Source organism: Amblyomma maculatum, chromosome 2 (assembly GCF_055883805.1).
Source record: "Amblyomma maculatum isolate TAMU_Amacu chromosome 2, ASM5588380v1, whole genome shotgun sequence".
NCBI classification, from domain to species: domain Eukaryota; kingdom Metazoa; phylum Arthropoda; class Arachnida; order Ixodida; family Ixodidae; genus Amblyomma; species Amblyomma maculatum.
The window spans coordinates 19,646,439-19,674,270 of record NC_139345.1 but is presented as its reverse complement, the minus strand read 5'-3'; the positions used below and the strand labels follow the sequence as shown (position 1 = coordinate 19,674,270).

Sequence of the window (27,832 nt, the reverse complement as noted above, 5' to 3'; positions counted from 1 at the left end):
ATTTGAACCCTTGCCATTTTCTATGGACTTCTCGTGTTCCCTCATTCTATCATTGATACATCTCCCAGTTTGCCCTATATATACTTTACCGCACGTCAGTGGAATCTCATAAATCACTCCCACCTGACATCCAATAAAACTTTTTACATGCTTCTTATCGCATTGTCCTTTCTTTCTCTTCCCTATTAATGCACATAACCCACCCAGTTTTTTGGGGGCAGAAAACACAACTGGCACCTCAAACCTACCTGCCACCTTTTTCAGGCAGTGTGCAACTATATGTATATAAGGGATCACTTGTGGTCGTTTATTTCTCAGCATATCTGCCGTTCTTTTTTTCTTTCATTTTCTGAAGCAGAGACTCTGCTACCCCACAAATAATCATAACCGGGAAACTAGCCACATCAAGCCTTTGTAATTTATTATTAAAGCTTTCCTCTGCCATACGTACACATGATTTTAACAAGGCCGACTCCAAACAAAGGGAAGCTATCCCTCTTTTCACAGTCATTGAATGGGCTGAACCATATGGAAGTAGCTCTTTTTTAGCCCTGAGAAAATACTTCCAACACACTTCCCCATCACAAATTTTCATATTTAAATCAAGAAACTGCAATTTGTTGTCCACCGGTAGCTCATGAGTAAACGTTCGTCCTTTTCCTTGTATCTTAAAAATAGAAAGAACACTTTCCACACTTTGAATCACTGCAGAGCCCTTATCCACAATGACTAAGAAATCATCAACATATCTAAATATCAAATATCTAAATGCAGCACCAACTAGCCCCTCAAGCCGTTATTTTGATACTTCTATTCGCCGCGTTATAAATGAGCAATCATTATTCGCACTTAAAAATAAAGAATACTAAAAAGTACTTGCGCCATATAATCATTAACACTGAAGCGATGCAAATGTATTTCAGCTAGTCGTGCTGCTGTGACAGGATTTCGTGGACGTTTAGTAGGAAGTATTATTCGTTCCATCAAATCGAACGAACCTGCTTATGGCATTAAGTGTACTGTGCAGTTCTATCCTCCGACAATCACGTCCGGTGACTATTTATACTGCCCTAGTTGTCATCCTGGTGCAGTGTATGCCACGGTGGTTAAGTGTTACCGAATTCTGAACCCATGCTATACATATGCAACACGTGTGCATGCGCGAACATGGTGGGCCCCAGCCCATGTATACTTGGCACCACACGTCCTGCACTTCCGTAGCTGGCATTGTCACATGTTCAATTCTAATCATAAATGGAAATTTTGACTGCGTAACCAGCCAGGAAAATCAGCTGGCCGCGAAAACTATGAAATCATTGATCGGAGAACAGCTACAAAATTAGGTATTCCCGGCCAGGTTTAAATACTAAGGCGTTATGCACTCAGTTCTAAGAACATGCAAAAACACGTCATTGTCGACAAGAACAGTGACACATAATCGACGGAGGCTTTACTACTCCCATTTTACGCGATTTTACCTCGGTTCCGGACCTGCCAGCGATAAAATTATTTTCTCCTCTTCGCATGCTTCGCCTTTTTTTTTTCTTGTTTGTTTTTCTCTAACCTTGTCTAAAACAGGAAACAGTCGCCCTCGGCTAAAATTCGCATATATCAAGCCTCCGCCTACACAGTGGCCATATTTCTCGCTCTATTATATATGCTGTCCTAAGGAAGTCCCCTTGACGGAAGGGAAGTATAATTATAATGCGGTGATCAAACAGAATGATCGCCTTGTCTTTGAGTGAGCAAGAAATGAGCGCTGTGATAAACTTGGTTGCCTTTAAAGTCATGAAAGCCCCTACCAGCGATGTGATCGCGAAAAGTGCGGAGTGCAGGCAGTGGGTTCAGAATTATTGAACCAACAGACTGTTTAAGTAGCGTTTGGACATACCCTTGAAGGGAACCGAGCAGCAACTAAATAATACCCAATTGAGCGTAAAGCGACAGAAAGTTATAGGGGTATACATAAGAGGCAAGAGGTGTACTTGCAACATTTGTCAAAAGTACAGAGTCCGAGGGGTTTGCTTCTGCTCCAAGTTGACTCCTTATGCATCGCGAGCGTTCCAAATCTCTTGAATGGGAGGGGAGCTCTCACCCCCACCCCAGAAAATTAGGACTTCCAATGGTGCCACAGAAGCTCACTATATGGCTTAGAAGCCCACCATTCGGGCTCTTTAATTTCGGCAAAATACATGGATGGTCAAAAGTTCCCAGGCCATACGATCAGCTTTTGTACAATATGGTGGGGCAGCTACCACGCCCCCTAAACTCAAAATTTCTGTACAGGGTAGGAGAAGAATAATTCTGACCTCTTAGAGCCTTGTTAGCTCTATTAGCATCCCAAGCACCAGGATATATTACTGAAAAGCCTGCTTTATGGGCTGGGGACATTCGACCATCCTTGTACCTGTGCCACCTACGTCTCTACATCCTACGTCTCGACTTCCTAACACTAGGTGCCACCATGTATGATTATGAAACCTCGCCGTTAATCCACATTCGGTAGATCATTTCATTGAACATTCAGTCCAACAATGCCAGCGCAGGCGAGAAAACGGGGACACTGCACCTGAAACGGTCGAGCATTAGTTACGAAACACAAGTGAAGAAGTATGGGAAACATAGGCCGGCACTCTTCCCAAGGAGCACCGAGCGACAGCTCACCCGAGACGTCGGCGAACCCTGCCTCCCGCTCACGGCGAACTTGAGCATCCGTGTGTGCACCGCGCACCGCCACCGAGCCGCTTCGGGCAGCGCACGAATCTAGCGCAGCAACCGCACGAGGCACCCGAGGAGAGACCGGGGCTGCTCAGGCCCGGAACCCCGGCTCGCAGGGGCGGCCCTCGCCGAAAAGGTTAAAAATACAGAGAGCTGCCGCCGGTGGGGGGCGAGAGGAAATCAGCCAAACGAAAAGGAGGAGGGAAAAGAGAACGAAGGAAGCAGAGAGAGAGAGAGAGAGAGAAACAAAGCTGTGCAGAGAAGCAAGAACACAGGGAAAAGAAGCAAGGAAAGGTGACGCCCGGCATTCGTCGGAGTAGAGAAGCTGAAAGGGATTGGTGTGAGGGCGGGGAGAGACAGGCGCGAAAGAAATAGAGCGAAGACACAGATAGACAAACGGCACAAAAGTTCCGCTGCGGCGGCCAACACACAGGCGCGGCACTGTGATCCTGCAAAACGAGGAGGTGATGAAGGGGATATGAAGGTTGCTGAGGATAAGGGGGTGTGAAGCGGAGGATGGAGAGCAAGCGGCCCTGTTGCGGCAGTTGAGATGCTCTCGCGGTGCCTGTTCGTTCTTGTTTCTTCTCGCTCAATGGAAGAGTTGTCAGATTTCGCATAAACCCAGTCGAAGTTTATACGAAATGATCGAATGCTTGGGATGTTCTGCCACGTGGAGCGGAGAAAAATGGGCGAAGTGAATGTCCGTGTGTTGTGTAAATATGAAAACAGAGGACTCAATGCGAGTGAGAAAAGGTCTGGGCATGGAAAGGCAGCAAGAAAGAAAGAGGGCAAAGGCGACGGAAGGAAACAGGGCCGACGCGAATCTTCTGAACACTGGCACGACACTGTGATCCCGGGAACGTATATAAGGCGGTCTTCCACTATGTAGGGGAGACAGCAAAGGAAACCCGCTCACGAAAGAAAGGGGGTAGATGAAAAAGAAATGGAGAAAAACTGCAAGAAGCTTGGCGTCCAAAGGTGTTCATCTCCCCGTCCAACAGCTAAGGGCAGCAAGCCTTCGCCTTCTTCTCTCTCACCTCCCCATGGCGAGAAAGGGGCCAGGGCTCCGACCGTGCGTTCTGGCCCCAGTGGGCGAGCGAGAGCGGTGCTGTTTTCCTTTCCCTCTTGCGCCACTTCCTCGAGTTCCATCCGTGTCTCACACAGCGGAGCCGGGGGCGCCCGAAATAAAAACGCACGGTTCCCAGTCGTCAAGGGAAATCTCGAGGAAGGAGGAGGGTGCAGGGGTTGAGGCGTTTTTGAAGAACGTCTAGGCCACGGGGAAAAAAAAAAAAAAAAAGACAGCGAGTCGTGAACGAGATAACCGCAAAGAACGTGGCGCCGCCCCGAATGAGGCACACAAGTGAATGCGGGGGAGTAAGCACGTAAGATGAAGCCAAAGGCTTGCCAGGGATGGGAACAAGGAGGTCCCTTCTACAGGACTTGCTCCGAGGGGTCGCGCTTCTCTCTCTGTGTGTCGCAGCGTGAATGCTCCGGTTCTTGAGCTGCGCGGACAGTGAAACGCCAGCACGTGCAGAAAGGGAAGCGAAGGGCGCATGACGTGCCGCTAATTCACCGGTTCCGGCGCCTCATTCAAAACCCGTAACATCCCATACCATTTGAAAGATTCCCGTTTGTGAGAGCAAGGGCAGAACAGCCCAATGCTCAGAGGTCTACCAACCTTTGCCTGCGCACGTCTTAGAGCGCAGTCTTTGTGAAAAATGCACAACCCAGGTTTTTTTTTAATCTCTGGCCTATAAAAAGGCTCGCTGCGCATCTCAATTCAGTGTTCGCAATCTGAGGGGTGAGAAGAAATTACGTCTTCATCCTTCACAAGCGTATGTATTGCAGGAGGCCCGTTAGAAGCACCAGCCTGGACTGTATATTTTTTTGAAAGAATCAGGCTTTATATATGGCTCACAGCCACTCTATGGTACATACAGTCTAAGAGGCACGGCAGCTAGTATAACCTTTACATTGTCTCGCTTCGGCAGAACACAATGCGATCATAACACAATAACATTATCTGGGTCAAAGTATGTGCGTCAAAAACTAAGAAATAAAGAAACGATCCATCTTGCTTAGTTCTTTTTATGTAAATCCCCCCCCCCCCCCAAAAAAAAAAAAAAAGAAAGAAAGAAAGGAAAGTAAGCAAGAACAAATATCAGAAGCCAATATACATCTGTGAGTAATCTAAATGTTAACGCTCTGAAATATCAATCGCTAAACACTACAATCTGCCTCCAGCCGATGCTTGCAAAGCCAAGTATAAACTAGCGGCCTCTTGACGATGCAAACAAGAAACGCCCGCTCACGCTGCTTGGTACTGAGTTGCAGCGAAGGTTAAACAGAAAAAGGTACGTATTTGATGACGTTCAGAGTGAGCATATTATTACATGTTTGGACTGTGAGGACTTAACCCAGAAAAATGAATATCCCATCAACAGCACCCCGCGCCGCAGGAACGTGACGCACCGAAAAGTAACACACTTCGTACCACACTCACTCCAAACATTTCTCGTCTGTATTTTGTGTTTAGTAATAGCAAGAATAAAATTATGAGCAGTTCACTGGTGAAGAAGGGTCAGCTCACACGTACGGACGCCTACACGTAATCGCTTTTTGTGCGAAATCACTTATACAGACACCAGAGCCGAACAAGGACCTTCTCAGCCGTCGTTGTGCCTAACTTCTAATTGGCCCGCCAGATCATGACGTCACAGTCCACGACTCCACGTTCCCTGGCGCGGGCGATTCAAACGATTTCTTCCCAAGGTATTGTCGGTCTAACCAAGTTCAAAATTTTCGCGCGAAAAATCCCTCCTGGGAAGCGAGTGCGGAACCAAGCACCATGTGTTAAGCTGCCACATACTCTAGTGGTGTGCACTGCACGTCGTCGTTTCCATAAACTTCCATCTGTGCGCAAACTCGTTCGCGCGTGCTACTCGGTTTAAATACGTTAAAAGCCTAGGATATTTTTTTGTCTTTAGTTAAACTTCAACCCAAAGCGAGTGAAACAGCGGGGCTCGCACATTGTTTCAATGCCATCTGCAGGAGCATTGCATGTAGGGACAGGGCTAATGAGAAAACAAAAAAATATCACCCCTTGCTTTGCACATTGATCCTGGTCGAACTACTATTCTCCCAAATAAACTGAGCCAGCCCAATGCTTATATTTCGGATACACCAAACTTTGTGTTATATAGAAGTTTTCTGCTCTATTCCTGACATACATATAATGATGTCATTGTCCGACTACTGTTCAGAAATGACTGCCACACGATAAAACACCACGCGACACAATATATAATTTAAAATGCATAGACAAATTTCGTGTAAATCTTCCCGTACAAGGCATCGTCCAGGGTGACTAAAGCAACAATTATGTTCTACACCCTTACTCGCGTTCAAAACCTTGGGCAGCTTTTCTTTTTCTTTTCTTTACATGCTGTTTTATGACACTCGAAGCGATAACGAGTACCGGCTGTTCCGTGCAGCTCCAAAACGCTCATCTCCCGTTTCCGGGTTCACTCTTACTCTGGTTCGCCACACTGGCTCCAGGCGCTTCCTGTCGTGGCTCTAATTATAGCGATTCTGTCAAATCCAAAACGCCAAATGCGCTTCGGTACGACCGGCTTAGAAAAACCAACCTGCTGCTTCGCGCAGCCTTCATTCACCTTACACAGGATAAAAGAGAGAGAAAGCAAAGTACGAATATAAAAACCCGGGAGGCCGTGAAAGAGGTAAGAAGGAGCAGTACAGGACAGGAAGGGGCTGAGACGCCTGAAGGGCTGCCGCTGTCGACATCGAAATTTGTCAAGCTTCGTGTCAGAGGAGCTAAGACTTCGGCGCTAACGGGGAGACAACGGCCTGCGTTTGACGGACGCGGCTGAAATAGCGAGAGCCCCAGCGATGTCCCTCCCTCGTTAACGCACGGACTTTCTGCGCGGGCACTTTTGCGCCATTGCTGTTTACTCAAAAGTACCAGGAGCGTACACTAAAAACCATGCGGCCACTTAAGACACCCTTAGAAGGAATGCAATAACATCAGATGCGTTTCCCACTGTAAGTGAGTGTCAGTTTCATTGCTTCATGCATTCGCCAGCATCCATCGATGGTGGAGGCAGGAACCGAAAATTCTCGAGTGTCCCGGAGACGTTTTCGAATTTGACTCATGCAAATGGTGTTCTGTGATTGGTTCTTTGCTGTCACGTGACCTCCGCGGCGTCATCGCTGTCTTGGCTAACCAGGAGATATCGCCTCTGACGATGGCGGGGTTTGGGTGTGTCGGGGACTGAAATGCTATCGCATTAAATGTGATGACTGAGAAAATCTACGTTATATTGCCACGTGCCTAGCGCCGCGCGACTGCCGGGCTGGGTGCCGACAACGACGAAGCGGTTGTTGGCTCGAGAGGCGCGCTGGTGCTGGACTGTGTTATCGGAACTAGAAGTCGACCTTATTATCGGGTCCTCGTCTACGTGTACCTCCGCGGCTCCCTGTGGCTTGGGTCGTGACAATATAACTTCCCGCCCCAAACCAGTGCATCAAATGAGCCTTCACAAGCGCAATGGCAAACACAGTATACGGTCGGTTATCCGGTGAAGCCTCGAAAAGCAACAACGCTCGCTATGGTGGTAAGGTCGGCGGTAGTGGGTAAACAGTGATAACTGTAGAAATACAAGGAGAGTGTTTTACATATGCGCGGTATTGATTTATTGCCAATAGCGGGGTCATGCAGGGATTAAAATGGCATACCTGCTTCACGCGCTGAAACCACTAAAAAGTTATTGCATTCTCTACACAAGCATTAATTTCATTTAATCTCACTGCCTGTATAATCTAGGCCCCGATAGACCCTCGAAAATCACCCGTAGGCCCTCTACAATCAAATATTGACACCCCAATTCACAAATTGTGGGATAGAGAACTCACATAACCATTAAAATAGCTACTCTCGCGGGAAGTATGAAATAAGTTGCGAAAGTAACCATCAGAAACAAAATCGCATTGTGCGTTTCTCGAGTGTGCGTGTAATCCAAATGCATCCCGTGAAATCCCACCATTGAAACCACGGACGCGTGCACGGACAGCAAGTCACGCACTCTAAGAGGATGGCACTGTTCCTCCCACGGCAACACCGCAAGTTCCGCCGAAGGCGTTTACAAAAGCAAGAAATAATAGTAATAATAAAGGTAAAGTGGAGAGCGTGACTGCATCTGCGAGTGGAGTGTCGTTAAGCGACCACGTCCGAAACAGGCAGCACGCAGCCACGCAGTGCATACCACGAATGCACGAAGGGCAAAAAGAGTCACAAGTTCCATGGCCCGCAGCAACAGCAGTTGCAGCAAGAAAGCACGCTTCAAAGCTGCGCGTTTGGGAAAACTTCTCCTGGATGTACCAGGAAAGAATAACCCACAGAAATGAGGCAGACAGAGAAGCGCGCACAGCAGTGAGGAAAGGTCGAGAGCTGAGCATCCATTCTCACCTTAGGCTCGCAGTGGAGGTGGCAGCAGTATTTGCAGGCTGCGGAAAGAAAAAAAAAAAAAGAAAAGGCAGACAAGCCTAGGGTCAACGCCTTGCCGCTCTGGCGCGGCTAAGAAAAGACAGAAAGCGTGGCGCGACCGCGTTCTTTCCGCCGTGTCGCGGCGGTGCGCGCGTCGTTGTTCATTTCTCGAGGCGGATGTGAACAAGGTAAAGGGAGGCAACTCGTCACAAGCACGCACCTTTGTCTCCTTTAAGTGAGCAAAATTATTCTGCCGCTCTGTCACCACACATCTTGCAACTCTGCTGTAACTCAGCCTGAAGGTGACAAGACTCGCAGTGGTGGTTGTGGGAGGCGAAGGCCTGTGCCGCTAAGCTTCGGTCTGAAAACATATACGCATCATCACGCGCAGGCTGTAACGAAAACCAACTGACCCGGTTATAGCAACTCTCTTCTCTGTAAAAATTTCCACTACCGGTCATGCTGCCCTTGATCACAAAAAGCAAGAACACCACAAAAAACCATGTTCACAACACGGGGCTGACAATGACTTGTTCGAAACAAAACGGCGTCGTTCTACATACAAAAAATGTATGCAAAAAAAAAAAAAACAAGAAAAGAAAAACGAGACAGGGGTTGTTGACGAGACCACTTGCTGCTACTGTGAGAATCACTTCCGGTCGATGATGCCAAGAAAAGAAAAACTAACGCGGACAAGTGGTGAAAGTAGCAGAATTAGTCTGGTGACCGCGAAAACAGCCTCCTCTCCCTCGACTAGCTAGTTTGGCAGTTGCCGCACTAGCAAGACTTGGAACCGGTTCAAGGATGCACGCTTAACCATCAGTGGCACAAGAAAGTCAACAGCGTTTTACCGTTACTAGCAGGGCGAGAAAGCGTCTTGCGTTTATTTTCATTCGTGCTCTTTCAAGGAGATGTACGAGAAGCACGCTTTCTTTTATATCCGCTGCATAACCGCAGGGAATTTATATCAGCTGAGAAGTAAGAGTTCTCTTGCCGCCCTTGCCCTGCAATGCTGGCGTTGCCTGACAAGATGCAAGTGTCACAGTGCCGGAGAGCAGAAGGTTTGCTATGCCGAAGCGAGAACAGGCAAGTGAGTGCGTCGTTCCGCACCGTGATGCAAGTTAACTTCGCTTCCTGGCTGCTCTTATAATCTCATTTAACGTACAGATCAAAAGAAGCGTGTGCTGAGCTGGTTCCTAAACTTCCATATTCAATAATCACGTGGGTTTCTTATTGCGATGTTCCCAGGCATTAGCGTATACCTTTTGAACAGCAGCGTCTCGCTAAAAGTTGTAAGATGCTTTGCTTGAGCCCCCCTGGTCGTTAGGATCTATCGTCAACTGGCGGTACACAAAAATAGTCCGCTGATTTCCACACTTCGCTAGCTTTCAAAGGTAGGTTGGCAAAAAATGGTAGGTGTTGCCACATCTCCGAGGTAAGCAAGAGTGCGGGTGACATGCAGTGTATGCAGTGTATATATAAGGCACAAGAGCACCCAGGTATGTGTGCGCCCCAAATGAATCTAGACTGTCTGGGCGAACTTGTAGGCAGCTTTGAAGACATGTGCACGTCATTAATAAACTCCATTTTACCTGAAAGAGTATAGGTGATCATTCTCTAACTGACGCCTTCGACCGACTAGTACACTAATTGTGCTCAAATGCGGCCCCCACGGCAGTTAGTGCTAAATCCTAGCCGATTTGGCCTATGGGATGTGTTTACCGGCGTTAGGTATTTAATCCAACGAAGAGAATCTCGGGTGGTGCGCCACGCGCGCAGGCATGCCCGCTAGGTGTTCACCGCGCACAGACGCACGTGTTGTAGCGCGCACCTCACGTTCAAATGTGGCTCGGAGTCGAAACCGTGACCTCGCGGCAAAAAAGGCAGCCGGCGGGCGCAGTCGTGCACAACGCTAGCAGGAGGAAGGCCAACCGCGAGTGCGACGCCGCGGCTGTCGTGGTCCCGTGGAGGCGCGTTGTACTCCGCGGTGACGGCGGCGTTGTCTGAGAGTGGGCCCAGCTGCTCGACCTCTTCAGGCCACTCTGCCGCCACCGCACATGCAGCGCGCCACCACGGACACCAAGAATAGACGCGCCTGGTTCGCCGCCACCCGGCGCCTATTTTCTAACTGCTCGAGCTTGGCTTCCGCAAGCCTGAGAGTAGTAGTAGAAACACTGCGTTCCTCAAACGGCCGCCGATGAAACATAGAGCCGGCCGGGTCCACGTGAGAAACTGTCGGGCGCTGGTAGTCGCCCACGGCTATAACCAAATAACTAGACTGGAAGACAGAGCTCCACTTCGCCTGCTCGACAGTTAAGCATGCTTTAGAGTTGTTGTTGTTGTTGTTGTGACTGTAGGAAGGAGGGGAAAAAATGCACGGGCCTTCTACTGGCTCTGTAGCTGAGCCACCTCCGCTGCCTAGTGCGGACAGAAGAGAAAATAGAGAAGAAAGACAGAAAAAGAAGAGGGAAAGAAAAAGACGCACGTTGCAACTGCCGTCGTCCACCACCGAAGCGGTGGTGGGTGCAATGACGGCCTACAACAGGTATAACCTCCGGTGGAAGGCTAGTCCCCGCCGCAAATGGCGGTGACCTACCAGTCTCAGCCCCGTAGGGCCAGGAGTAACCACCCTCCTGTTCTCAGTGAAGTAGCAAGAATGAATGAGCGAATGCGTCGCATAATTCGCTTTAAAATAAAAAAATAAAGAAAATGAAACAACTGCCCACGTGTACGAAGGCAAAAGCAACGCCGGATTCGAAAATGCTAGCTGCGCTAGGCCAAGTGGCGTAGTGAGGTGATTATGGCACACAACTGGAGGCACATAAGTCGTTTCGAATCCCTATGCTATGCTATGATAAATGAGGCAGCGAAATGGCCTGTCACCACCCATAAAATTGCACAAAGACCGGTTGCGTCCCAATTTTGACACAAAAGACGACGAACCTGGCGCCACATTGGGGCCCGTTAGTGATGACAGTAAATGGCGCGCCTGGCACAGTATGTCGGGCAATTCCTGGCCCTGAGGGGCTGGGACGGTAGTGAACGTCCACCATATGTTCAATACATACTGTGCATATGACTGCTGTATATGATTATATTTATTTTATTTGGCAAATTTTCTACACGTCTATACCTTCATGTACATTGCCATTAAAAATTGTATATATAAACATCACGAACTGCCCAAATTTTATTCTGTATGTAAATACTGATCTGTGATGTATTTGTTCGTTAAGATGTATTTTATGTACACTTTCTTTTGTTGTTCATCATCATCATCATCATCATCAGCCTGATTATACCCACTGTAGGGCGAAGGCCTCTCCCATATTTCTCCACTTAACACGGTTCTGTGCTAGCTGCATCCACTTGACCCCTGCGAACTTCTTAATCTCATCCGCCCACCTAACTTTCTGCCGTCCCCTGCTACGCTTTCCTTCCCTTGGAATCCAGTTTGTTATCCTCTCTTCGCACTACATGTCCTGCCCATGTCCATTTCTTCTTAATTTCTACTAGAATGTCGGTAACTTGAGTTATTTCTCTAACCCACTCTGCACGCTTTCTATCTCTTAATGTTACCCCTACCATTTTTCGTTCCATAGCCCTCTGGGTTGTCCTCAACTTAAGTAGAACTCTCTTGGTTAGCCTCCACGTTTCAGCCCCATAGGTGAGTACAGGCAAGATGCAACTGTTGTATACTTTCATCTTGAGCGATACAGGTAAGCTGCTAGTCATAATCTGCGAGTGCTTGCCAAATGCGCACCATCCCAATCGTATTCTTCTTGTTATTTCCTTTTCATGGTCCGGATCTGCGGTTACTACCTGTCCTAAGTAGACATATTCGCCTACTACTTCCAGTATTTCGCTACCTAATGTAAACTGCTGTTCCTTCCCGAGGCTGTTGAACATTACCTTAGTATTCTGCATATTGATTTTCAAGCCTACCTTTCTACTTTTCCTGTCTAGGTCATCAATCATTATTTTCAGCTCATCCCCCGAGTTGCTTAGCAAGGCAATGTCATCAGCAAATCGCAGATTACTGAGGTATTCTCCATCTACCCTTATCCCTAACTGCTCCCATTCCAAGTCTCTGAATACTTCCTCTAAACAAGCTGTGAATAGTACTGGGGAGATTGTGTCTCCTTGCCTAACACCTTTCTTTATGGGAATTTTGCTACTTTCTTTATGCAGAACTATGGTTGCTGTGCAGCCACTATATATATCTTCTAGCACTTTCACTTTCATATATATATCTTCAGATATGTCTATATATATATGCTAGACATATATGTCTTCATATATGTCTAGCATATATATCTTCTAGCACTTCTAGAACTAGCACTTTCTAGCCTTTGTTGTTAATCATGTGCAATTCCTGTTTTGGTCATTTGTCACCGCTCATGTGAATGTCTTATGTTATAATAAAACGTTTTCTAAACAACAAGTGAACGTCTAATGTCTAATAAAACTTTTTCTAAACGCAGGTCAACGCCGCTTGCGGCGGAGGCTAGCCAGCCACCGAATTTTATCTGTTGTAGGCCGTCACTGCACCCGCCACTGCTTCGGTGGTGGACAACGGCTGTTGTTGCGGTGCGCGTCTTTCTCTCTCTCTCTTCTTTTCACTTCTTCTCTATTTTCTCTTCTGTCCGCACGAGGCAGCGGAGGTGGCTCAGCTACAGAGCCAGTAGCAGGCCCGTGCATTTTCTTTTCCTTCTTCCTACAGCCATAACTACAACAACAACAACAGTATGTATCAAAATAAGTTAATCTGTTGTGCATGGCGCTGTCCCACTCGCCGCTTCGGTGGTTCGACAACGGCTGGCGTCACAGCTGCTATAGCAGTGACGCAAGCGGGGGACTCGAACCTATGGCCCTTTCTGATAGGCTTAAGTGTCATGACTAAAGGTCAACGTGACCAGGTGTCATTGACATGAACGGTCATACATGACACATAGTTCTACATTGTTAGCCTTAAGGGTGTGTGTGCTTAGTTTGACCTTGACAGGGCTTGAAGGTCAAGCGTTAAAAAGGAGGCGAAACTCTTGGTTGTACCTGGAGCAACAGAGCTGTCTCTTAAAATTAAAAGACTGGGCAAGCGTATAGCATGCTTACGACGCGCGTTCATCTCTACAGGTGTGCCTTTCTCTACATGACGCAAACGATTTCTACCTTACAAAAAACAGAGGCAATACTTCAGTCTTTATTTTAGGAGCACATAAACATGTCAGTGTCAAGTTGCCGCGCTCAGCTGTGAGCTGTTTATTCCCCTGCGGGGTTTTCGCGTACAGCGGTGAAGCTGTAAAGTTAACCTTTCGCGGGACTCCATAGATATTTATTTGTTTTTCAATATATATATACGTCAGCCAGCGCAGCTAGCTGCATTATAAAAAAGGTGAAATCAATAACAAACCACGCATTCTTTGCCGGCGACTTTACCGCAGCTGGAATCAACTTCGCGCCGGCTAGGAGTAACAAGGGTCAGTGCAAAGCTACTAAGCGTAATTACTCAATTTGTACCCTACCTATCAATCTCGAAAAATGCAGCGTTGGCTTTTTCAGAGTGTGGAAATATTTGTGTAGACTCGATCCTGCTCTATCTGACTCTCAGCATGTGCGAAATCAGCTCCGTACGTCTCAGTGTTTGATATCATGCAAATAACGGCATGTCTTGCATGTCCCGTTTGAGTCCAATAGAAACGAACATGTGCCTCTGGCACGCAATATATCTTCGTTTTTATGAGGAAATTCTATCGAATCAAGATCGCGAAACAAGGGCGGTTTTACAGTTCGTATCTGAAAATATACTCGTATGCCGACCCGAGTAGCACAAAGTGGGCTATGAAGTGGGGTCCCGCGTTGGGCCCGTGAGGGCAGCCCATACGGGCCCCATGCGGGATTTGCAACACGTACCCAGAGGGGCCCCGCGTGAGCTGCCCAATTCTGCCGCTATCGGTCCCAATCTGTATCCGTGTGGGCAGCCCAAATAGGGCTGCCCGCATTCAGCCCAGGTAGACGAATGTGGGCAGCACACCAAAATCATTAATGGGTCCCACATTTGTGCAGGCAATGCCATCCCATTGATCAAGGTTTTAATTTTTAAGTCGATTAATCCCTCCAATACCTGAATTATATAGGCGCGGGATTTGCGAAAGCCAGTTCATTTTGGGCTGGCCCACGTGCTGCCCTGATGGGTTGAATCTGGCATTTTCGGGGCTGCCCAAATTCCAATAATCATCAATTGCGAAACATTATGCGCTATTTTTTTTGCTTGTATGCGACACTCAGTAACATGAGAAAAATTTATTTCCAACACTACAATAATGAGGGCTGGCCCACATCAACCCCGACATGTTGGTCTGAATATTTATTTCGGTGGTGCGTGTAGAATAGTAATAATCCCGCAGGAAACATTTGGAGGTCGTTCAGTGCATACTCGTAAAGCGGAACAGTTACTGTTGCATATTTTCTGTCGACACTGCATAATTAACGTAGTTGTTAGAATAAAAATAAATAGTCTTTATTCATAGCAGAGATATGCTTAGGACAGTTATGTGAAACCTCCAGAAGAAGCAATTAGTAGCCGGTATAACATGATTTACATAAATAAAATGGTGCTTTAAATATAGGGTGGAGACGTTTCAGAGCGGTAAGCCCGCCTACGGCCAATTTGGGGCCCACTGCGGCATTTCATGGGCCGTCCCAATTGGGCTGATCTTGATTTTACCGCATTGACTACGAATATATATTGCATTTTCCCGCAAGTACCCCAAGAAATACCCGTGTGGGCAGCGTGGCGGTGTGGTCGCTTTTCAGCCCGGCCGCAAACCATGCGGGACCTATTCGGTTTTTGCGTGGGCAGCCCCAATCGGACTAGCCCGTCTTCTATTTGCTTTAGGCCCACATTTGCATCGCATCTGCCCTAAATTGCCCCGCAAGAGACCGATGCGGGCAGAAGTGGGAAGGAGCAATTGCCTGCTCCGCTACCGCCCACGCGGAAATTATCTAGGTTTTTGGTGGGCAAACCTATTTGGGGCAGCCCAGGAATTTTCTGCATGAATTCCAGATTTTCGTCTGACCTTCCCTCAAGTACCCCTCAAGGGTCCCATGTAGGCAATGTGCGGGCATACCCGTATTTAGCCCCGCCGCGGCCCACGCGGGACCTATTCGGCTTTTGAGTGGGCAGCCCCAATTAGATCAGCCCATGCGTTTCCTACACAAAGCCCAAATTTCATTTGCATCGGCCCTAAAATTTCCCAAGCGGGACCCTTGAGGGCCAGATGTGGGAATATGTACTCAGTTAGCTCTTTCCACGCCTATATAATGCCCAAATGGAAAAAACAAGGGCACGCCCAATTTGGGCTTGCCCGCTTGATCCCTAAAGCGGGCCCTCGTGGGTGTTATTGTGGTTGCCCAAGCCCAACTTGCCCATACGGGCCCCCGGTGGGCCATGCAATGTGTGCTACTTGGGGAAGCACTGCGCGTTTTTCTTTTTTTTTTTTTCTTTTCAATTGCCTCAAAAGAGAGGCGTTGGAAAAATGCGCTTTTACCAGAGCGTCTTGCAAATTTACGAGGGACGGTCGAAAAGTAATTTTCGTGATTTATTTTCACACGGAAACTTTACTGCCCCCAAAAATAGTCGCCACCGACATTCAGACACTTGTTATAGCGTGCGATGAGTTTTGAAGCACTCACTCTGGTAAAAGCCGTTGCCCTGTGATGATACACCAAAGCCACACACAACAAGAATTATCGCACAGCCTGCTCCACATCAACACTGCTTTGTAAGTGACGTCCAGAGAACACGGATTTCAATGCAGCAAGCAGATTAAAGTCCGATGGGGTAAGATCTGGGCTGCAGACCGGGTGGTCCAGTCTCTCCCATCCGAAACGAGGAATCTGATCTTGTGCGAGCCTTGCTGTGTGTGGCTTTGGTGTATCATCGCAGGGCAACGGCTTTTACCAGAGTGAGTGCTTCAAAACTCATTGCACGCCATGACAAATATCTGAATGTCAGTGGCGACTACGTCAAAAAAAAAAAAAAAATGGTGCAAAGCATACATTTCATAATGCCATGGTGCATTTTTTGGGAGAGGCAATAACTTTTCCGTGTGAAAATAAATGACAAAACTTACCTTTGGAACGTCCCTAGTATATACGAGTACGAGTGATACTTTAAAAGTGTGGATGCGAGTCGAGATACACCATCCCCTCTAAACTAAGCAGCCATTGAGTATAAATAAGCGCAGCTCAGCTCCAGTAGAGTGAGAGGCGTCAGCAACGTATACCCACCTCTGCAGGAGGCCCCCTGGTCCCTGAGCGGCTGCTGGCAGAGGTCGCAGCGCTGGGTCTTGCGAAACTGCTTGCTCCGAAAGGCGTGCCGAGCCTCCACGCCCACGTCCACGCCGCGTACCTGCGCACACGGGAGGGACACGACGAGGCATGAGCTCCCGGCAACGTTCTCGCGGTTGCAGCTGCACTTATCTACAACTCTGCACTTAATATAGCGAGCTATACAGTTTGCTTTTTACAACTGTCAAACGCCGATTCTTCGCGTAGTCGTTTTAGTAGTCGTAGTAGTAGACGCGGTAGTAGTGCGTGGACCCAACAGCAGGGCGGTTACTGCGAAAAGCGGCATCCGAGGAGAGGTTTGGTGGAGATGGCGCCGCACGCCTGAAACGGCGGACTGGATGGGAGGGCTAGTCGAAGAACGAGTGTGTGGGGAAACTGAATTGAGTGTTCGATAACTACCCCTATATTTATGTCGTCTTCAAATTATTTGCATTGGCATATAGTGAAATGAAAATGCATTAAGAGTTGTCGTTAGACCTCATCAAGGTATAACATCCTGTGATCTTTTTTTTTTTTTACATTTCCCTCATTTTATTTTTCAACTTTTCATATTTATAAAACACATGTGCAAGTGCCCATTAATCTTTAAAATAGTCAATGCATCTCCAATATGTACCAGCCGTTTCTCATTTCCTTAGTGCGCCAAGCCTTGGCGAGGCAGGCTTATAAAGTCCTGCCGTATAAACGGGATTTCTTCAGCGTTTTGCTGAGTGAAAAAGCGAGACCCGCAACGCAGTTGTGTAAACTGTTTACGGACACTACTACGGTTTTGTCACACCCACTTGAAGGAACTTTTACACCGCTTGTGTTCTAACCGTATTCGCACAGACAGATTCCGCGCGCTAAGACATGTCTGTCTGTAATGCAACCGCGTACTCACACATCGAGTCACGCTAACGTTTCATTATGATCAATGCGCCACCCGGGGCTAAAAGTAGAAACAACGAAATTCACTCAACATTAAATGTAATTTTATTTATTTTCACTTTTCTGGCCATCTAATCTTACTGGGGAAAAAAAATGTTCGACACCACACGCATTTTGAGATCAAATCCGACATAGAAGGCGGCAAACAGCATCATTCAAGAACACTTGCCGCCCTTATGCCGCGTAAACCAGCATCCCTGCGATGTCTGGAATCTTCCTTGACAACAAGCACGTATTTTGCCGGTTATGTACAACGCTGACAATGTCGCTATGCAACGCCGCTATATATAACCCGGCCCGATCCGACGCTTCATTTGAGAAAGCGACATCATCACCAAGGTCAGACTAACTAGCTAGGCCTCTTTCTTTTTAATTTTATTATTTTTACCCCCCACATCATCACAAAGGTCTAGGTAACTAGGGAAGCCTCTTCCTGTTTATTTTTACTACCATCTTGTCACGGCAGAGTCTCTCTTTTCCAACCGCAGCAAGGCACCCACTCCTCTCGTATGACTGTCCTGTCTTCCCTTAACGAAGGCGTTTCGCTGCAGTGGCGGAAGCACCGCCTTTCCGTTTTCATGTGTTTTTCTTGCATGATAACACCAACTTAGAGAACGAGATCCACATCCTGCCGATTGGCACAGCGCCACGTATGGCATTTTATGCCAGCGCGTCGGATGGTTACGAAACAGCGCTGTCCAGAGCTCGAGGGGAGAGTCTACGATGGGATGCAGTAGCCTGTTCTCTCTGAAACGTGAAAATAATGGAAGCATATGCAGGAAATTATTCGGTTCGTGTGCGCATGCATGATAGATAATGCCGCCACCACTTACATCTCTCGAGCGAAGTAGCCGCCAAACCAAACCCACTTTTACGAAATGTGGGTTGAGTGGGCAGCGGTATATCTGGGACACGTCGGTGCTTTTCTGTCATTATCCGCATCTTTACGAATACAAACCTCAGCTACTAGCGTGAATGTTGGGGAGTGGAGTGAACACTCTTAGCGGCCACGGGTCAATTATGGAGATCATTTATGATTAAAATTGAGGCCAATCTGATGTAGGCGAACAGCTATACGCACACACAAAGAGCCAGCGCAGCAGCAGCAACCGCAGCAACAGCCGAAACAAAAGCACGCGTTGATTCACGCCCAAAAGCGCAAGCGCGGCGATGACGGCACAACAACATAACACAAATGAAAGAAGTGTTGAGGAAGAAATACGGCGAGGATATAGTGTCGTGACAAATGGCTCAAGCTCAGAAGACCTGCCCCCGTACGTGTTCGAGCAGCCGAGTGCAGGAAGCGGCCCTGCCTCGAAGGAAGGGTTACCTCGTGGCCAGACGGGGCACGCACACCGGAGCCAGCCGCGCATGCTAATCAGAGGAGCGGAGAAGCGGCCGGGCACGCGTTCGCGGAGGGAGCCCTGGCGCATGTTGGCAGGCTCGCCGCACATAGCGGACGTCGCGAAGGATGAAACCAATCGGCCCCAAGGCCCTTCGCACACAGTCTTCGCAGTGAGCCGGAACGAAGCGGAGGCCTGCCCAAACCATCCGATCGCCCGCCCAGCGCACGTTCAGTCTGCCGGTGAGCGCACGCTGCAGGGCCGACCGAGCGGCGCGTAGTCGCCGGAAGTGTGAACCGAAGTGCATTGCAACGCCATTGACGCCAAACAACACTTCGGCAATGGGCCGCTACTTCATTGTTTGCGTTTATATTTAGCTGCCCTGAACGCGTCAGCTTACGCGATAACACGCAAAAAAGCAAAAAGCTGATAGGATAATCATGAAACCTGATGAGAGAAAGGTACGATAGTTGGATTCAAAGTCGATGATCATTGCAGTGCTTTTGTTCTATAAGCCGAGGCTTCAGACGCGGAATATAATTATAGGGGACGAAGGTGGACAGAAGCGAGTGCGCGGTTCCGAAGGGAAGAGGTGAAGTTATGTGGTGGTTGGTGCATCTGGAAGGCACCTCAATGGCTTTGCCACTGCGCCTTTAAATTTCATTTCGCCTTCCTGCACTTCTACATTCCGCTTCTGGGCTGCGTAGCGGGCGGCGCATGTAGGTGGGTGGCGCTTCTGTAGGGTGGAGGCTGCACGCATACGACGCCAGCACTTTAGCCCCGCGCCACTGGTACATATTGCTATCGAAGTAAAAAAAAAAAAAAAAAAAAAAAAAAAAAAAAAAAAAAAAAAAAAAAAAAAAAAAAAAAAAATTCAGGACAGAAGAGGTACTCAGGACGGGCAAGCAGGCATGGACCAACAAAACAGGCGGTTTCATTTAGCTTTCGAATAATTCTCTTGCACGCTCAACGCAACGGCCTTCAAAGGAGATAACCGACAGTAATTACCGAGCGCACATTGGACACATTTTGCTTTCATGCATCCTTTGCTTGTTTGATTGCATGTTTGGCATGCATTTTGCACATATGCTTGTATGAAACCTGGACAGCCAGGAAGGAGTAAATTTTGTGCGCGAAGTAAGCCGCGACCCAATGGATTCGTCATAAAAGCCGCAATCAGCTACTGGAACGGCTTGTCCAATTCGCAGGTCAGAAGTACTTTTGGTGTATGACAAGAGGTGGGGTACGTCACCATTGCACCGTCTTGGACATTGTGAAAGTAGCGTTGGTTATTATTATTATTATTATTATTATTATTATTATTATTATTATTATTATTATTATTATTATTATTATTATTATTATTATTATTATTATTATTATATTTTCTTCTCTTACAGCACATAGCAGGCCAGACCACCATTAACCAAACCTGTCCGAGATGTAGCTTCGCTCCGCCTTCTCACCCTTGTAAAAAAGAAGCCGTGTGAATAAAAGTAACGGAAATGCCATTTCCAGCCTGAAAGCTCTTTCCAGAGCAGCCACACAACGTGTCTGCATAGCTCAACAGCGCCTGCAAAAGGAAGCAGAAGCCGCCTTTACCATTGGCGATATATCATGTCTGACATGTACATGGGTGCAATGGCCAAAATAGATTTTGGAGCAGTCTTGCAGCAGGCAAATATGCGCTTTGGAGACAGCTATGAGTCAGAAAATTTGCGTCATGGAGCAGCTATGCAGAAGAAGTGTAATTATTTTGTAACAGCAATATCACCATTTTGGAGCACATTTCGAGAGCATGCGGTAAATTTAAAATTTCTTTAAGATTGTAGAGGCCTGTACTGCTTTCTTTGCAGTAGGAGTGGTGCCTGCTTATAAACAGCCCCGTCGCGTTTTGAGGATGCTTCACTGCACGGAGTGAGAACAGCCCCTGGCCAGCGCGAAGTTTGAGCGTATTGGATGAAACACGTGGATGCAAGCGAGAGAAATACGCATAGGCGTTGAAACGCTTGAAGTCACCCCCAAATTAAAAATAAAGGACACTGACCCATGTGCGCGCCTGGTCGCAGCCACGGGATGACATGCAGTTAAGAAAACCGAAACCATGTCACTCAGCTCTACTTCGGAAGTGGGCGATCGCTTGGTTGCACGGGTCGTACCTGAAAGCTCTTCGGCTCGTGATGCCGTCAAAACATTGGTTTCTTGCCTGACAAGTATTACAACTCGTGTCAATCCCACGAGAGACGAGAAACTTATCGCGATGGGACCGTTGTAAAATTATGCAACCAGTGAACACAGTTCGGGATCTGCAAAGGCTAATCGCGAGTTCAGACATAAAATCTCCTGTAACTTTCGAACATATATAATGATCGAATATATCCAATAAGTGCGATGCGAATGAAATAGCAATCGCTGTCGGAAACCATTTCGAGTGTGCGGACAGCCCTGGAATACGCGACAGGCGGGGCAAAAAAAAAAAAAAAAAAAAAAAAAAAATCACCCATCGTGTCGCGCGTGTGTTACCTTTGGCGCGAGCTGACGGAATTTCGGTTAATTTAGTATCGCTTTTGTCGCATCATGGCACCGAAAAGATGTTTGCATCAAAATGGCGAACTTGGCGCAGCTGTCCCACACCTGCATTTATACTGCATGGCTCATAATAACATGAGTAGGGCATGTAATGCGAAGGCAAAGTAACCGGTGGAATTCTTCTCAGTAACGAAGTGGACTTGTGTGGATGAGGTTACGGAGTTCGTAAGGGTAAGATGGCCACAGATGGCGTACAAATGGGCTAACTTCATCACAGTAGGTCTGGCCAACCTCCTATAGCGTGCACGAAAGCGCAAGAGCAATTGGAGCAGCATCATGCTGGCCCCGATCGCATGGATATATTATGTGCTGATCATGAAGTAATAATATACAATAAGGAATCCCTGGAGTAGTAATGCTCGCTTGAATGTATATAAAGTCAGCAGATGAATGCATGCCCAATATTAGGCAATCGGAACATACCAGTCCAGTCCACTTGTCCACTTCTCTTTGTCACGTTTTTGTTGCGCGCTTACTTTACTGTCACCAACTCACCCAATCAGCCGTTCTTCTACAGTACTTCATCGTCTCCCAGCGAGATCTCGGTGTGAAATTAAGTGACAGGACGTGTATAGCATTCCCTAATTCTGTGCCTCTCGTCGGCTTCAGAATACAGCGACAAAAGGCAGCCAAGCTTCCCTGTTTAACCGGCATCAATCACGGTGCTCCGGACGTGTAAAGTATAGCAATTGTGTAGCGAACTGTTGTTCAAAACCCCTTTACAAGCCGCGATAACACCTCCACAAAAATAGAGGGTCTTGTATCGGCTTGTACGCTGCCAGCAGAGGTATGCCCTTGTCACAGATTAGTCGACCCCTATTCTCGCGTGCCTTCCGCAATCATCTGATAAAATTCCGGGTCATTTGCATAATGAACAATGGCTCTAATGGCACAATCAGCGATTGTTGTACACAAGGCCGTGCCTATCAAAGAAACGCACGGCCAGGCTATGCACAGGCTGGCGATCTCAAACACGACGCGGCTAGGAAGAAGGCGCAATCAAGGTGAATGCGACGGGAAGGCATTTAATCGTGCAGCAGTGGATCAACTTCGGAGAGAACAATCGCGGACTGGCTCAGCCAACACGCGCGCGGAACGTCCGCTGTTGCCGCGGCCGCTCAGGTTACGCAACACGTGAGTGCGTGCGACGATTAGAGTAATTAAGTACGGCGTCGTAATGAGCGAGCAGAGTGGGCCAGAAAAGGGAAAGAAGAGAGTGAAGTGCAGCCCGCCAGTGTTTTCCCACCGCCACTCTGGGTGGGTGGTCTGCCGGAGGCGACACGCACGAAAGGGCCTCGGCACTGAGCCGGTTTGTGTGGATAGCGTAGAACAGCACAGTATAGTGTCGCTAAGACGAATCGAAGTGGCTTTGTGCTGGCGCTCGGGGCGCACTGATATTTAGTATCCCTCACGTCGTGAGTTTCGCCAAGAACGATTACTAAAAGAAAAAAAAAAAAACGCTGATGATTCGCATAATGGATTCTGCGTCCAGAGGGCGACCTGGTCTTTATTGCTCGACTCGAGGTCGGCACGTAACGCTAAACTATGACTTGAAAGCGCGGCTCTGTGCTGCATCACCATACCAGCAGTGCACTGAGCAATGACATCGGCCACTGCTATTTCTAGGTAAATATCGTTATTTTAAGTCTGATGTCCAATATGAACAACAACGTCAAATAACTCGACAGCAAAAGCAGAACATGAGGTCTTAACATGAATAAGGAGGAAATATAAACTATTGTTCAACATTTCCAGAAGAAAACAAGAGTAAGACAGGCAAAGAAACACTGGAAATAGCGAGGGAATAGGCAGGGAATAACTTAGGGCAGGCAGCAACCGCCGACCCGGACCACGAGAGTGACTTAACTAGAAAATTAAAAACGCGGTGGAGTGGACTTGGCAGGCAGAGACACTCTCAGGTCATGGATTTGAGCTTACCCCAGTATCCTTCAAGAGGAAAGCATATAACAGATTAATCTTAGCGGCCCTCTCCTACGGGACAGCAACGTCGATGCTAACGAAGAAGGTTCTACTTAAATTGCGGACAGGGCAGAGCTATGGAACGGAGAATTATAGGAGTAACGTTAAGAGGTAGGAATCATGCAAATTTGGTCAGGGAACAAATTCAAGTTACTGGCATTCTAATTGAAATCAAGAGCAAACTGACATGGACAGGATATGTAACGCGAAGAGTAACAGACTAGATTCCACGAGAAGTCAAGCGTAGCTGGGTGCGACAGAAAGTTAGGGGTGAGGACGAGGTTTGCTGGGATTATATGGACGCAGCTGGTACAAAAACGAATTAATTGGTGGAATATGAGAGAGGCCTTTCATATTGGCACAGCCAGACTGTCGATAATAATGATGATGATGTACGAAATCGTAGTTGAGATCGTCACGTGGTCTGGTACGCAGCCAATATTTTCTGTTCATTTTCTGTTTCTCGCTTACAGGCAAGTCTCGTGGCGTCAGGGAGACAAGGCAGGTTCGGGGAAAACGCGTGGAAATTCATGAGAGCGCTTTGTTATGTGCTCGCCTGCCGCAAGCTGCGCCGCGGAGACCACGGGTGGGCCTCCGGTATACTATTATACGGACACCACGCGGTACAGCGCCGCAGGTCGCCGCCGCTTCACGCGCAGCGCCCTCGCGGTTTGTGCTGCACGACGCGCATAAAGTAATGGCGGTCACGCTTCCGAGTTGCGCAACGGCAACGTCCATGCACGAAAGCGCGCCTCACTCACGCTGGCCCGCCGGGCACTCATGACGACGCCAACCCTTGGCGTCCGCGCGGCGCGCGAAATGAAGGCGGTGAGAATGACGTGACCAACCCATTGCTTGCATGCCTCTAATATTCGTCTTTAAGGCGCGAGCTAATGCATTTATTGGGACAAGGGGCAGCAGCCACTGATCAATTGTGCGACATGAAGCGGCTATATATCTTCCACAGCTACTGTAGAGCACTTGCACGGTGCCGGCAATCACCGTCTCAGACACAAAGCGATCGAACGCGCTGGCATGCAAGGGAACCTTGAAACTGTCATATAGCCGAAGCTGTTATCTGCACACTTGGTAGATATTTTCCTGCGGGCAGTGACTAGCAAAGGCCAGCCAATTACCCGCATGCATTCCACGGCTGCGTAATTTGTCCAGTAGCAACGTTATTGCGACATACAAGAGCCATTGATAGTTATTTTCCCACGTGCGCGCTTAGTCGTACACGCCGCACCCGAGCGATAGGATCACAACCCGTAGCAGTACATCCTATAGTAACGTCAGAAATTCCGCTATTGGTGGTTACATCCTGACATTGCAGATTTAGAAGCAAAGTATCCCCAAACACTGGTATACTATAGTTTAATATTGGGATGCCTTTGTCGCCACATGAACGCGGCGAATGAATATCATTACAACGCAGTAAAAAGAAGTGGCACAGAGTATGAAAAAGGACCGCTCACAGCTTCTTGGGCGTCTATATAGGGCATGAGCATTCTCGATACGACAACTATGCAAGCATAACGAGACTCCGCAAGAGCACAGAAAACAACCCTGAAAGGACTGCACGACGCAGTTAATGTGAAAACTAGTTAAACATGCGAGGCACTGCATGGTGGGGGACAAGACGCTGCATTAATGCGGGCGTTTTGTTTAAGCCTTGAATTCAATAGGTGTGTTCACGCGAACAAAGATGTAAGAGCCACGTCTCCAGGCACAGTTTCTACGCTAGCAGAGGGGTTAGACACGTAAACACGTAGGCATCGCGATCGTGTCACGACGTTTATCTAATTACATGAAAAAAGGGAATTTTCGGACTTCTACGAAGCGTGTAGGTCCAGACTTCCTGTCCTGCAAACTCCTCCTCCTCGATGCCTCGACATCCACCTGAAGCAAACCGGAAGCATGCCGCTTCGCCAGCGACGCCTAACGGAGCACTTTACCGTCGCCGCGTGAGACGTGTTTGTTTTTCGCCATAAAGGCGCCGACGCCGCTCACGTCTCCGTGTATGCGCCGGCTGCGGACGTCGACTCAGCGGGATAGCCGAAGGGCACCGCACCCTTATCGCCTCCGGAGGCCCTCACGCGTCATGCACAGCCCGCGGGATTCGCGCACGAAGGCTTTAGGTGCGACGCATGCTGGCTGAGGCAACGCAAGTGCAGCGAGTATAGAATGCTCGCGATGGGAGTGGCCCGCTTGTGAAAGTGTACATGCCGAATGAATTGCGACCCCTCTACGCTAGCGAAGCCGGTGCAAACATCTCTGACTCTCCGCGGAATGACCAAGACTGGACGTCTTAGTCGCAATCAGCAGAGGGGTCAATTTGGGCCACGACAGACTGATATAACCATAAACAATGATAAGACCAGCGCAGCTGTGCTTCTGCGGCGGCAATGCTAACCTGTCTATTTTTGTTATTTATTGCGATGCTGCCCCAGCCAGATAGTGGCGACCGGAGGGAGGTAGATGAGATATGCACGTACGCGCGCGCGCGCGCGCGCGTGCACACACACACACACACACACACACACACACACACACACACACACACACACACACACACACACACACACACACACACACACACACACACACACACACACACACACACACACACACACACACACACACACACACACACACACACACACACACACACACACACACACACACACGCGCGCACACACACACACACACACACACACACACACACACACACACAGAGGATCGAGATCGAAGTTACTTCTCCGTAATTTGTGTACCCTTTTGTTCTCTTTTGACAAGTTAGCGCACTCCAATAGATATTATGAACAACCAACTAGCCCGCTTTAAAGCATTACTTCTCTGTGTCTTTCTCACTTCATTTGCCCAAAGAGACAAGAAACATGATCAGGTTGACCCCTGCCGAAGTATGCTGGCGAGCGGCGACCGAGCGTCTGCGTACAGATAGTATCAATATGAGAGGGAATACGGGAGCAGATGCCCTTCGCATTTCGCAAAGCGCTGCCACCAACAGAAGACGAGAATGGGTGGCACGAGGGGCGTGCTCGGAAAGAACAGCCGACCAAGATTACTTTGCATGTGCTTTCACCGCTGATTCTCATAACATGGTGGTGGCAACGCTTTGCAAAGCGTAGAGGCTCCCGTTTTCCTTCTCATATTGCTTCTAGCTGTGCATACAACCACCAACTCGCTACTACAAAGACCCGCGTAGCCTTTACGTACGTCACCCACGGTACACGACATGTTATACCGAGCTTGCTTGTTACGTAGGACATTTAAGACTTCTTACGTGCTTTGAAGGTGGAAGCGAGAATGTCTCATCGTGAACTTTGTTTCCTTCCGTCTTTAATAATCTTATTTTTACTATTTTCTCGTTATCACTGACTGTGACCAGTACCGACTACGTCGCGCATTCAATAGGTCCACCTTTATTCAGCCTGAAACAAAGAGCATTCTTATTATGTATTTAAAATAGTGCGTGAGAAAACATTAAAATGGGGTGAGAAAAATTAGTCCATGTTTGCACGTGCAACTGTTAGTAACATGTTTCTCGTGTTGAAAATGTGGTACGTACTTCAGGCATTATATGCATGGCTAGAATGAATGTACGAAAATTACACAGGGTTTTCGCTGTCTTTGTGTGGAGGTCAACATGGGGGCGAACGAGCTGCACAAACTTGTTTCGACCGCTAAAAACTGGCGGTCTCGGTCCCGTCCATTTGTTTTAGAGGCAGATTGTATCGCGTTCTTTTTTTTTTTTTTCTTTTTGAGAGACCAGATTGATGTGTTCTTGCTTACAGTGCAACAAGTCAGGTTCAGTGAATATTTACCTAATTTTGTCGTGTCATCGTATAGCGTTAAAAAGACAAGACAAAGGGGTTACCTCCATGAAGTGGTTGGCGCTATTAATATACTAAGGGTGCGCTTTTCACGGGAGTATCTGTGTACTGTTTCCAGAAAGAAGCTCTACAGGGATATTCTTGATAGCATGTTGCCAATGCCTATCTATCGTTCGGGATACTGTATGTACGCCACTAATGACGTCTTGAAATGAGTTAAAATGATGCCTGTTCGACCCTCTGTCAAATCATTCTTTTTTCAACTTCATAGTGACACGCTCCCCGTCAAATCTTGGCTCCAGGATAAAGGGATTTTTGTTCCTTGGACGGTAAACTGTCTCCTTTGTCGGAAGCCAGAAACAGCCGATCATATTTTTCTCGATTTTAGGAATGCCGTTTTTTACTGGGATATCCTAAAGCATACTCTAAAGAAATCACTGCTCATAACGCCATGTGGTGTCCGCTTCCTGCCTGTGGATGACGACAGGAACGTGCCATACGACATATTTATGGCTTTGAGTTTACATACCATGTGGAAAACGCATATGGCAGTGCACCACGCTGATGTT

The 27,832-nt window shown here is 47.9% G+C and overlaps 1 protein-coding gene and 1 long non-coding RNA gene across 3 annotated transcripts in view; one reads left to right on the top strand and one right to left on the bottom strand.

Annotated features, from left to right (window-relative positions):
- The window catches only part of LOC146198103 (uncharacterized), a 59,806-nt gene extending 39,454 nt beyond the window's left edge, over nt 1-20,352 (top strand). The window contains exon 3 of one of the 2 annotated variants that reach the window (XR_014704943.1): nt 20,241-20,352. This is a non-coding gene — a long non-coding RNA (uncharacterized LOC146198103). The remainder of the gene's footprint in view (nt 1-20,240) is intronic. The other variant, XR_014704942.1, reaches the window with a different exon arrangement.
- Nucleotides 1-27,832, bottom strand: part of by (focal adhesion protein tensin) — a 293,064-nt gene that overhangs the window by 135,420 nt on the left and 129,812 nt on the right. Inside the window, 2 exon segments of the mRNA XM_084593429.1 lie at nt 8,204-8,241; nt 16,511-16,631. Of these exon segments, the coding sequence (XP_084449555.1) occupies nt 8,204-8,241; nt 16,511-16,631 (159 nt within the window).